Raw genomic sequence first — 14,094 nt, 5'->3', positions numbered from 1 at the left:
TTCCATTGAAATAAGACTACAATTTACAATAATTAATGGTGCTGGTTGTAGTTTTTGAAATTCAATTAAACCCTGCAAAAACCAAGCCATAATAAATTATAAATAGTTGAAAAATACCCGCCTATCTATAAAATATCTAAAATTATGCAATTAAATCATACATAACTTTGAATATTTTATAGAAAGAATATTATTTTTTTATCTATTATAGTTTGGTTTAGGCAGGGCTTAATGAATTAAAAAAAAATTAACCAACATAATATAGGTACGTAGGTAAAATGTATTCTTAATCCAACGAAACAAGTATGAATGAAAAAGTGTGCACAATTTTGTCGTATCGCCCAAAATATACCGAAACTATTACGGTTTGGCTTAGGTAGGATTTAATTTATTTTTAAAAAGTAACCAATTTACCGTGAGTAAATAATTGTAGTCTTAGTTCAATAAAAAACAAATACGTATGACTAATAAAGTTTAATGTGCACTTTTTATGGTGGATCTTAACAGCCTACTACCACCCTTCGCTAGTGATATAATATTGTATAATACATTACAACTATGAATGTATTATTCAAAAACTATACACACATACACATAAGAGATAACTGAATTTTAATGATACATATTATTTGTGAAAAGAAGAGTGATCTTTTAATGAATTCATATTATATAACGTGTATTTAATTGTAAGTTTCTCTTTAAAATAATTTTTAATTATTAAAAAAATGCCTTTATTATGTTTCTTTGTAATATGTATTGACATAAGTAAAATACTTTAAAATGTAAAATACCAATAAATTGTCTCAGGTTATAAGCTTAGTATTTTTCTTAGTATAGCCTCTGGTAGGCTGAAAAGCTACATATTTCACGATAATCGCGGGTCGGCCTTGATTTTGGCGCGTACCTACAAAACAAACTTATACCTACCTACCTATCATGTTTTTCAAAATTATTTTCATATTCATAAAAAAATATTCTTATATTTTTTTAACAAGTACTTAGTGTTTTTCATGCATGACATGATTTGTTTTTTTTCATATCCTGGCACCCTTGAGATCATATATATGACACTTAAAAAGATGTACATTCCGCTTCAGGAAATTGAAGAAATGGCGCCGCGATAGAAAATTCTACCTGAGTAATGTTATATTATAGATATTCTGTGAAACGGAAAATAACGTGTTCATGAAAAGATGTCAGAAGTCTATAATAGGTACATTTTCATCACGAAAAGTTAAATATATTGGGTACGAGAATGGCATATATTATTTTTTAACAAATTACTTTTAGTAGGAAGTTAAAATGGAAGGAGGTGGCAGTTTGTCAGTTTGAATAAGGGCGGTACTTAGCCTAGGGACGTCATTTCCACAATTTTATATCGTACTTAGTCAACTTCAGTGGCGTAGCAAGGGGCGAGTGAGTAGGGCAGCTGCCCCGGACGCAGTCCGGGTGGGGGCGCAAAAGTGAAGTTTCGTTCGTGTTTTATAATCAGAATCACTGGCAAAAAAAAAATGTGTTTCAAAAGAATTTAAACCCACGGTGGCCGCGCGGCTTAAGCGAAGCGAAGTAATCCTGGGTCTGGCAAGTACACATATTGTGTTTCAATTTATGTGTGAGTCAGGGTATGGACCTAACAGGTAGAGCAAGTGGCTGACATCCATTTCTCGTAGAAAAAACAAAATCTGTTAATACAAACCTCTACTCTGTGGAGGCCCATATGATTCTTTTAGGATCGGACATGGTCGGGAAGAATTAGTAAATAAATGTGAGCAGATTTAAACTTTTGAAAATAACAAAGAAAATGTGACAATAATAAAAAAATCTGTTAGATTTTCATGCTTAGTGAAATCTGTATCAAGTAAAAACGGAGCTTAAGATTGGCGAGCAGCTAATAATGGTGTGCTCTGGAATTCCGCCATCTTTAAGGTATTCTAGATTCTAATTTTTTCACCAAACATCAGTGTAGTATTTCCAGATCGTGGAAAATTTTAAGTGTAAAAATAGTAGATTATTTCCATTCGTAATTGGATCATATTTTTACGAAAAATGGATATTAACCACTTCCTCAATCTATTAGGTACATAATCTGACTCAAAACACAAATTAAAAACAATATGTGTATTTGCCAGACCCAGGATTCGAACCTGGGACCCACGATAGTATAAGCCGACGCATAAGCCGTTCGCCCATTGTGGACGTCAAATAGCTGAAACAGTGTATGGAAAATGTCATCCTTAATTGACCAAATTGTGGTGAGAAAGATCCTTCTAGTGATTACAGTAAAAATGGATGTTTTGGAAATGGAAATCTATAAAAAATGTTGACGATCAATTTAAAAAAATCTAAACACAGATGAACACAATATTAATAATTACAGATAGTATAGGTACAAGATTTGTCCTACGTAAGGGGCGCATGTTATACTACTGCCTCTGGTGCTAAAACACTTTGCTGCGCCCCTGGACAACGCTGACAAAATGACCCAAGAAACCGGACAAATCTAGGACAATAATGTATTTTTATTACGATATTTTATCATTCTTTTAGATTTCAATAACGTATATTGATATAATTTATTTATTCTGATATCATATACGTACCGATCGATTCACGAGCTAAAGATTTTTTTAACTTTATCTCGTTAATAATATTAATAAGTATGTTTTTTTAAACGTTGTTATCATTCAATTTTTCTCCTTCAAAACTTTGAAATATAATCTAGCAAGTAAATGCTACCTTAGTTAATAAATTGAAATATAATATTATTTACGAAAGGTGAGGAACGCACATTAATCACATGAGTTTGTATGTTATGAACACGTCTTTATTTCACTTAACTGATTGCTATTCATAGCCCGTGTCTACAAGAAAAACAATCACGTTTTTGCGAAAAATCTACATGAAAACAAAACAAAAATATATATTCCACACACTTTATTATAAAATTAACGTATCAGGTATATATTATTAGGTAAAAGTGAGTAGGTATTTGCGGAGGAATAGTCACAGAACACTAGCTTCTAAGACCGTGGGTCGTGGGTTCAAAATATCCTGGAAAATTCCCATCTTCAATCGAATTGCTAACAAAAAGAATTTATCGTAATAAAAACAAATATTTGACAATCAATCATAAATGTATGGATACCTCATACACCAGTGGCGAAGACTCCATACTAGGCGATTATTTAAAGCCTACCTTCTTATGAATTTTTTTTTTAATTGCATATTGACTCGACGGATTACAAAATAATCTGCAAAGGTTTAAAAAATATATACCACAGCGCGCCATATTATATCTTGACGTAAATAAATGTAGATTATTTGTCAAGGAATTGTGATATTTTTTCGTAGGGACTTTACGTCACGTAACCTCAGTCAGTCTATCGAATTGTATGAAATATGGTAGGCTCCTATCGCAGAGCCTAAAACCTTCGTGCATAATATTGTTGTCATGACTGCACTTTGTCCAAAATAATTATTAATTGGATAATTTCAAAAAATATTTTCTATGGCGTTTAATCGCATATTATCAAATTTACAGATTGTTTTTAAAAATAAAAGGAAATTTTATCTAATAATTTTTGATGTGTATAAATGTTTTGAAAAATACGTAATTTAAACTCATCGCTCAATTTTAAGTCGTCAGTGAGTTTTTTAAATTTCAACGTATTAGTGTGTCGTTGTCATTAGTGAGTATTCATCCGTAGTAATATCGTTTTATCTTTTTATTTCCCGTACCTGACAAGTGTGTTCTTTTTATCTGATCTCTACAGCCTACCTCTTTCCAAAAGTCACCCTTCGTCACTGTTATACACTATGGTCTGATCGCCAAGGGGGAGGAGGTGGTAATATCGAGTACGTGGGTATGGACCTGGTAGGGAACCGAAAAAAGTGGAAAGAGGTGAGTGAGCCCTCATCCAGTAGTGTACTGAAACAAGCTGATGATGATAAAGAGAATAAATTAGAATTATTTGCCAAAACGAGAAGACTGTTAATGCTAAAATTAATAATTATTAACTTCTAACATTGTGATAAAACTGCTAAAATTATAAAAGATATCTTTTTTGTAAAGAATCCATTAATATTTATTTTCCCTCAGAATAAAATTTACGTAGAAAGAACAGGACAGTAATGAAATATTACCCAAAAACAGTTTTTGATCGTCGTTTTTCAAGATTTACCCGAGGGTGGTAAGATGGTCCTCGACAGATTCGTAATTAACGGGAAAAGCTGAGTCAGAATCGGTCAAACAACCGTATGGGTTGACCAGGGAACTCAGAAGGGTTGACGATTAGACTAATTTATATCATTATTACCATAAGCCTGGTCCAATTCACTGCTGGTTGAAGGCCATGACAAGTTGATTCGATTCATCTCGGTTTTTTTGGCGTTCTGTTGCTAGCTTGCTACGTACTAACCGCGAAACTTGATTATCTCGTCGATTTTTATCTTAACGGTTTTATCGACCCAGCGCCCCCGGGGTCTACTTTTTAGACGTATTCCACACATTCGGTAATGTACTGAGTGGCTTATGAGGGGCGGTTCGGAAAGTCTTCATCTAACCGCGTCTCTTGACTACCATAGCCAACATCTGCTCTTTCACATCACGTTTTAATCTAGCGATGGAGACCTGGCTTGCAGCTCTCCCGATTGATAAGATGCTCACCTAAAATTAGATGCACCAACAAATGGTTATTGTCATGGTCCCCAAAAGAGGGGACTGACAGGGCTCTGGGCTCAGGAGGGGCCCGACGTTGTGGGTCAACCAGATAAGTGAGATAAACACACATCACAAAGAGTAAAAAAGTTGCCTGCGGTGCTAATGTGGTTATGCGATGCAATTTGGAATGTGTGTCGATACTCGACAATTGAATTATTCTTGTGCATGTATTAAAAAATATACTTATTACTTTTTTTCGATGATTTGACGTCGAACATCATTGGGAAAACGTTACTATATAGCGCCATACTGTCTTTAATCTTAGTGATAGGTAGGGGTGCCTACCAAAGATCCAGGCCTGGGGGCCCGCTTCGGGTGTAGTGGCCATAGTTATTGTATACGACAATGTACTACGTTGCCTCGTTACAGTGAAAACTGGCCTACCTTCAATTAAACCGGATTACGGATTGTTTGAAAATCAAGAGGCGCACAGTTTGACAATCGTCATTTTATTTTTATTTTGGCAAGAAAATCTTTACCTAACACATTGATTTTCCAGAAAATAGAAAAGCGCAGAAAAAATCACTACCTATTTGAATCACAGGAGTTCAGTAAGTAATCTAATTTGGTTTTTCCATGAATTTATAAAAACGTTCTCGCAAACAAGAACTAATATAGACAAGTAGAAAACAATGACTTCCTTACGTCTACTTAGTTTTCATTAGGTGGAAAGTGCCTAGATAGTTTTTATTTTATCGCCTTTTTTCGGTAGGTACCTACTATTTTTAGTTCAAGTAGAGAAAATATACAGCCATATTTTCGAGCAAGATTGTTACATTTTAAATAAAAAAAAGCTTTAGCTTATAGTATTTTTGTAGTATTAATAAATAAATATGATTTATCTTTTCTTTTAAATGATTTATTAAAATAAAGAATGGACAAAATGAAAAGGGAAAAATATACATACATCTAGCAATAATGTATACCACAAGGCAGTGACAAACGGTGAAGGTAGGCCGTGGAGATCCAACATAAATAGTAGGTATACAGTCAACTTGTTTTTATTGAATAAAAAATACAAATTGCAGATTGTATTAATTCAATAAACCCTGCCAATCGTAATTGACATTAGATAAAAAATGTTCTTCTATCTATAAAACTATGTCAATAAATGATAAATAATTTTCTATATTTTATAGATAGAAGAATATTTTTTATCAATTATGGTTTGGTTTACACCTACGGTGGGCGCGCGGCTTAACGTCGGCATAATAGCGTCGTGGGTCCCAGGTTCGAACCCTGGGTCTGTCAAGTACACAATATACTATTTTTCAATTTGTGTATGAGTCATAGTATGGACCTAATAGGTTGAGCGAGTGGCTGATGTCCATTTATCGTAGAAACAAAGTCTGTTAATACAAACCTCTACTCTATGGAGCCCCATATGATCTTATTAGGATCGGAAATGGTCGAAAAAAAATGGTTTGGTTTAGGCAGGGCTTAATCGAATCTTAAAAACAAATGTAAACAAATAAGTAAGTATGACTGACAAAGTGTATATAATTTTTGTCGGATCTCCACAGCCTAACTCAACAATTATTATGATTTAGTGTAGACAGGGTTTAATAGAATTATTTTTAAACCTGACCAATATCATCTACAAGTTGTATTAAAGTTTAATGTGCACTACTGATGTCACAGCCTACCTCCACCCTTCGCCACTGCTATAAGATGTGTAAGTTTAATAGACATTGCTCCAGTAGTTTTTAAGTTATAACCGAATAAACAAACATACACATAAACACTTTAGTTCTATGAATATTGTTATTAGTAGAATATACCAAAATGCCTAATTGAATGGAATTCGGTTCCAGGATTAGGATATTATGGGTCTTTAAAAATCCAATATACTTACTTAGTGAAATCTCACCCTCTCCGAGGAGAGATTACTAGCACGTGAAAGAGATAGGACGAAAATAATATTATAATTGATCCGTTAATTATGGTAGACTATACATTTACATGGCGGTGATGATTTAATTATTATCGCGGTCTAAACACCAATGTTTCAAACAGTCAGTAGGTACAACAGCTACAAACTGAACACACAATGGTCTGCAGCTCTCCGGAAAAATATGGATGGGTTATTATGATAAACTGAGAAAGCACGTCGAGACTTTTGTAGATACTGACATACGTAAACAGACGTCATATAGATAACGGATGGCAAACTGATGATATTAGTTATCAGTACCTACATACCTAATAATGATTTTTTTTTTTTTAATTATTAATAACCGTGTCTTTGCTTTTTCGTACAAGGTGGTTGTTAGTAATTTTGAACAATCACAAACACCCAGGCTTTGAGAAAAACACATAAATGTTTTTTGTCATGACCGGGAATCGAACCCAGAACTCTCGGGTGGAAGGCCAGCGCCTTACCCACTGCACCACGAGAGCCGCCTACCTAATAATGATTGGTATTGGATTTATTTATTGTACGAGAGAATTTACAAAGTCAATCAGTCAATCTACTGCACACCGATAATAATTGTTAGAACTACTTTTTTATGTAAGAACCACTTTAATCCAATAACCAATTATAATGTACATGTACCACTCATAAAATATATACGCACTATATTTTGAAAAGTGTAATTATCGCGTTGATGAAACATAAAATCCTAGATATACATTTGAATTTTCCTGTTTACTTGCCATTTAAGTGAAGTTATGTATATACATATACATATATAATACATCTGACGAGGTCAGATGAAAATAAAAATTGTTTTATTCTAAATCGGAACCGTTTCCTCGTGTCAAGCCTATCAAGCACCATTAGCGAGGGGTGCACGATTAGTCAATGCGCTCCCCAAAGGCGTAGACGTTTTAGGTGACATGCTATGTGCTTTGTATTCGAAATTTTATTTTTCTGTATAAAATTGTAGGCACTTATGTTTTTTTTTATTAATATTATATTCTTCTCTCTTATGAGGGTAATATTTGTTATAAGTTATAACTATAACGTAAATCTCATGATGGAAGGTCTTGAAATTAGATTTGTTATGTCCATAATATTTTGTTTTCTTAAATAAATAAGTAAATAGGTACACCTGGATATTTTCTTGTTATTTCATAACTCAAAAACTTTATGTACCTACTTATATACTTATATTGTTAAATATTCAACCAAATTAGTAAAGGTAATTTAATATGTTAAACATTACATCAGCATGTATGAGAATAATTTTGTAAGTATAATAATAATATATAATACTTAATAAATATTTTATTGGAATAACTGGCTCCAAGCTGAGTGCGCGGTGACAGAAAAAATATCAGAATACAAACATTACGAATTTTAATAAAGGCAATGTAATCATAGACGCCCTACATTTTTGAATGGTTCCTGGTCTGCTTAAGAAGTTCTGAAGATTTGGAATCAAGGGTTCAGGTTCCGATTCAATTTCCAGCTCTGCCTTTAACACAAATAATAAGCTTGCTCTTATGCCGCCATATTGCATGAGTGCTTTTCTGGCAGCTTATAATATATGTAAGGTACCAACACGTTTATGCGACAAGTCTTTTCAATACTTAGGTATGTGTACTTACTTTATTTATTTTTTTACCATATTTTGTTTTATTTATTGATGTAAAATCTCCACCCACTGCATGGTTACACTTATAACAGCGGCCGGCAAACTTTTCAGACTTATAGACGATATTCAATTTTTAGCTTTATGTTTTTCAAATTATTATTGAGACACATAATGCTAACATTCATAAAAATATTATATATTTTTTATATAAACCATTCCTTTTTATTGATTGTGCGACATCAGAATAATATTATTTAAACACATTGTGTGCGATAGACTAATAACAACAACATTAGTAATAAAAGAATACAACCCATTTTAGAGTATTCATTATTTTTATCATTTTATTGTCAATTAGAAGTTTTAAAACGAAGTATGTAGTACCTATTTAAATTTTCCATCTCTAAAGATCATTAATTTGCAACATAATAATCTTCTAACCTTCAAAATAAGTGTTAAAAATGTAATTAAATGTTCAAAACAAACAAAATAAAAACCGGTTTGATAATGTTGCAGTAAGAATTTCCTAAATTAATTTACTATTATTTCACAAGCATTGTGACGTTGCAACGATCGTTGTTAGCATTTCTCACTGTTCTGTTCAAAGAACTTTTAATATACAACATTTTTAAATTTTCTGTTGAATTATTACGCTCGATATCCTCAAACTTGTACTTGATATGAAGTAAATAAAAAACAAACAAATATAGAATACTGAAATGTCAATTTGACATTTCATTTTGATTTCCATTGTAATGCACGTATATATTAATAATTTAGTTGCTAGAACCACCCCCTTAGCAACCAATAATAGACTTTTACTTTTTACGGATTTTCTAATATAACTTTCCATTCAAAACAGAATTAAGTGAAAATGAATTCAATTCTGCTTATAGATGGCTTAAAGTATTAAAATAATGCATTGGCATCGTGTTCTGATAAATATTCAAAAAGTTTCAAATGTCTAGCTGGTCGGGAAGTTATTTAAAAATCGATTGCAAGATTTGTGCCGGACAAAGAACCACCGGACAAATAAGAATACGAGCTAAGAAAAACGTTGTAAAAAGTAGTCAAATATAAAGAATAAAGAAATAGACTGATTCGGTTTGATAGGTAAGTAACTAAAATTATGATTGAAACATAAAATATAGCATTTTTATTTTAATCAGTTGTATTGTTTTATCATTCATTAAGAATTTTATTTGTTATGTAATATTAATTATCTTAATATCCGTTACGTAACCGTAGATCATCTACGTCTGTATCTTATTCGTCTGCGAGATCTAAAGATCCCGCACAATATACAACTGTTTATTGGCGCACTCAGGATTTAATATTGGGTGGAGCCCAAGGAGGAGAATGTAAATTAGTCCCATAGGCTCTTTTTCTTCTTCATATAATTATTTCATTATTAATATCAAACAACCACCGGACAAACAAGAAGACGAACTAATAAAAACGTTGTAAAATATGTATAAATTTGTATTATTTCAATCATTAAAAATACAGAAATATTTAAAGTACCTACGGGATATGAAACAAACATTATATTTTATAAAACAAATCCGAATGAAAAAACGTTGTCGAGTAAAATAAAATGTTAAAAACAAAATACAATACAATTTATGTATCACTATCAGATATACAGATTCTGTCTGGCTGCTTAATGCGATCTTTGTTACTATTTTCCGTTGGCCAATTTACCTATATCCAATTTAAAATCTGAGGTGAAAATTCGAATTAAAGCGAGCAGTGATGTTCATCTGTCAGCAGAAAAGAAAATGTATTCTTTCTAAAACACGTGTCAGACAATTGCGTGTTTGCAAATGTAGGTACGTATATTCTTTTAAATGTGACGTTCTTCTTTGTGACTGTGACTGTTTCATTTTTTATTAAGATACTTCAGTGAAACGGCAAATAATTTTCAACTATATGCGCGACGAAATTTTGGACTCGCTGGCAGTCTGAGAGCGAGCGTCGAGGTGTCAATACGTAATTTTGTTTCGTGATGGCGACGGGGGTATTAATTCCTAAATCGTGTAAAGATGACTAAAAACGTTACCCATTTACTTTAAAAAGAAAACATGTCAGTGAATATATTATCATTTTTACTAATAGAACATACATTAAAGTGCCCACCACCACCCGTCATATATGCACAACCGTGGATATGCACGGCCGCTTTCTATGACGCTTTAAACGTGTCTGAAAGAAGCGATTTTAAGTGCTCATTCCGTCCCGAGACGGAGCCGCACGGGACTGATGCTGCAACCATGCACCGTAGTGCTTAAAGAAGAAAGTTAAGAGAGAAAATGTTTGTTTTTTGGACTGGCTCTGCTGTCCGCTGACGTTAGGCGCTTTGTGTACCCGCATACTGAGTGTCACGAATTGAAATAGATGAGTCTACAGAAGAGTCAGGACTATCCCGCTCCCCATACGACGCTGCAACTAATAGAATAATAAACAGAACATTAAATGGACGCATGTTGAATTTATATGACAAATTATATTTCGGTCGGCATGCGTCATTTGCACCCGCGACCCGCAATCCGCGCATCGCCTAACCACGATCTTTTTATACCATGCCTCAACTGAGGTATTTTCATTAATTCTAAAAATAAATGTTGCATTATAGTATAATTATTATTGATCTATTAAACTTACGAGTAGATAGTGAGCGAATTCATTCTTTTCCGAACTCCTCGCGAGTTCTTCCCTGATCACCAGCTTGGCCTTATCTACCTGTCCTCTGGTATAATACACGTGCATCAGCCAATTCTGGCTCTCCATTGGTGGGAGTCCACAGCTTTCTGAAACGAGAAAATAACCACAAAGAGCAGTTGAAGCCAAAAAAAACATATTAAGTACCTACCTACCTAAGGCCAATTTAACCGCCGCATAATGGTTACATGTAAATTGTACGTAAAACATTTCACCGTAGCACAGTTCGCCCTGAGCTTTCTTTCGGGTCTCCGATTTTATTAGATTCAATATGAACATTAATTCAATTTTCATAGCTAATTTTGGCAAAATACATGAATTCAAGAATGAAAACCTAATCTAACTTAACAAATAATCAAGTATATCAGCTATTTTTAAAATTAGTTTGCTGCTGGCTTCCTGTAAAGTGTAAACCGACAAGAACCGTATTTTATTTAGAAATGACTTTTATTTCAGTACTATACGACCCAAAGAGGTTGGACAGTCTTTAATATACGGCAATATAATATTTCCTATACAACATTTTATGGTGAAGTGTGATATGGCGAATACGGCGGGAATAATAATATTATCACCCACGGTGGCCGCGCGGCTTAAGCGTTGGACTATCACGCCGTGGGTCTCAGGTTCGAATCCTGGGTCTGGCAAGTACACATATTGTTTTTCAATTTGTGTGTGAGTCAGGGTATGGACCTAATAGGTTGAGCAAGTGGCTGACATCCATTTCTTGTAAAAAACAAAATCTGTTAATACAAACCTCTACTCTGTGGAGGGCCATAATGATCCTACTAGGATCGGACATGGTCGGAAAAGTATAAAAAATGGGTAATAAATTCTCCATTTGAGTTTTGACATATTATTATAATCTTATTTCTGCCACTTTCCACTCTACATTACGTGCGTATTCACAAGATAGAACTAAGCATTAGGATAGAAATTGAAAAGTAACTACTGTTTGTCTGTTTATTTGTTAAATCACATTTGTCGCGCATTCGTTGTTATATTATGCGCTAAGCCTAACTACTAACTAAGCTATAACTAGAGCAAGAGAAATATAACTTATCGCTACAGCATATCTACATCAAAGGGATTCGGTCACCCCCGAATGACATCACAAAAAGCCGCCCCTCTGATTAAAATATACACACACACATTTTAATTTATATTTAGTAGGTATAGCTGCATGTCAGAACTTTAAAGAATGTGATTGCATTAGTTGTTCTTTCAACGTAGGTATACTTAAAACAAAAAATCGAAAACACTTTTTACACTTCGAGCGTTGATCATTACACGTTATGCCCGGCATGCACATCTCCAGTATGTAATATATACATACATAATATGAATAATATCAAAACATACAATTTATATTCAAATACTAGCTATTATAATATTATATTAGATGCTATTGGTAAATGTTATTTTTTTATTAAGCCACTGGTACCTATAGTGGATCTTTGACTATGCGCAGATGAGATTTCTTCAAGTCCGCAACAATTAGGCAGGACGAATGTGATTACTGTTACGGTTTTTATTCTCGACCGTAGCACTTACCTACATCGAGCTGATTCCATAGCTTTTCTAGTATGTCTTGTTTTACGTTAAAACTATTAAAACTCACGATAGTTTAGTAATATATTTATTGTACATAATTATTTTTCCAATAAATACGACTCTATCGTGATTTATCCTAAGATCTAAATCGTCTAAAATACTAGTTTTTTAAAAAAAAAATCTAAGTCTGTGGGTATTATCTATTCCAACAACAATATTATAATAATAATGGATTTAAATTCAAATTCCATCAAGTACCTTCAGTCGATAGTATTAATAATATAATAATACATTTTTATTGATAGATTTCATTTCCCAGGGCAATTTCTGTATTCGAGTATATTTATTGTGGTTATTTAATAGGTAGGTACCTAGTGTAATAGCATATGTAGGTATATAATTATTGTTATTGTTGGTTTGGTCAAAACCTAAACTCTGGCCTAAGCTTATCCGACGGATGTCAGATACATGCGGTAGGTATTGTTTTATTTTGGTATTATTCATGTGAAGAAAAAAAATGTTTTTAAATTACCTATGCAATATTTTTTAGGCTGATAGGTAGGTAGGTATTATGTTCATTGTGGTAGGATACCACAAATAAAAATAAAGGCTGGCGCATTATTTACTATCGTTGTCTGTGGTGTAAACAAAGTGCGTATTATTTGAAATGGAAGCCATCGGGCGTATCGTATCGACTGCTAATCGAATAAACATCGTTCACTTCCGGTGCATGGAATTATATAGGATACGAAATGACAATAACATAGTCAATAGTGCATCCAGTGCAGTAGATCGATATAGGGGTGTATTCTTGAACATAATAATATGTATAGGTACATCATCATCATCGGCTATGATCGATGTACTGGTGGATGAAAGCCTCCATGGCTCCTTCCACTGTTCTCGGTCCCTAGTTAGTCGCTGCCGTGTGCACCCGCCGAAGTTGGTGAGCTCATAGATCTAGCAGGTTTTAGGCAGATGATAGCTGTCCACTCACCGAGCGACATATTTCATCAGCTTGGCGACATCTATCATGACGTGTACTCTTGTTCTTGTTATTAACTCTTGTCTGCCACTTTATCCATTAGTTTATTTTCTGACCTTTGCGCGTTATGACGGACATGCACTTTCCCACGCTACGTTGAACTACTCGTGGTTTTTTGATTCCTCTTATAGTAAGGATTCATGTTTCACATTGACTGTAGAAAGCAAAAATTTAATTTAATAGCAAATTATTTAAATTGTAAGTGGGTGATAAGAATCCTGGTTAACAGATACGTGGGTAGGTATTTATTCATATTCACTATTCCTTACATTCAAAAAAGAACTCTTTATAGTGTACCCATTAGTAGTGACGGGTGGAGGTAGGCTGTTAAGATCCGCCATAAATAGTGCATATTAAACTTTGTTAGTCATACGTATTTGTTTTTATTGAACTAAGACTACAATTATTTACAGACAGTGTTTGTTAGTAAGTATTTAAAAATCAATTAACCCCTGTCTAAACCAAACCATAATAGTTTTGGTAGTAGGTATACTTTGGGCGATATAACAAAA

At 33.5% G+C, this 14,094-nt stretch overlaps 1 protein-coding gene across 1 annotated transcript in view; it reads right to left on the bottom strand.

Moving 5' to 3' along the window:
- Positions 1-14,094, bottom strand: part of LOC147074321 (BBSome complex member BBS4-like) — a 126,839-nt gene that overhangs the window by 111,930 nt on the left and 815 nt on the right. The window contains exon 2 of the mRNA XM_085943599.1: positions 10,927-11,072. Coding sequence (XP_085799725.1) covers positions 10,927-11,072 — 146 coding nt within the window. The remainder of the gene's footprint in view (positions 1-10,926; positions 11,073-14,094) is intronic.

Source organism: Rhyacophila brunnea, unplaced genomic scaffold, assembly GCF_057557595.1.
Source record: "Rhyacophila brunnea isolate RB1 unplaced genomic scaffold, BYU_Rbru_1.0 scaffold_16, whole genome shotgun sequence".
NCBI lineage: Eukaryota > Metazoa > Arthropoda > Insecta > Trichoptera > Rhyacophilidae > Rhyacophila > Rhyacophila brunnea.
This window is presented reverse-complemented; position numbering and strand designations above follow the sequence as displayed.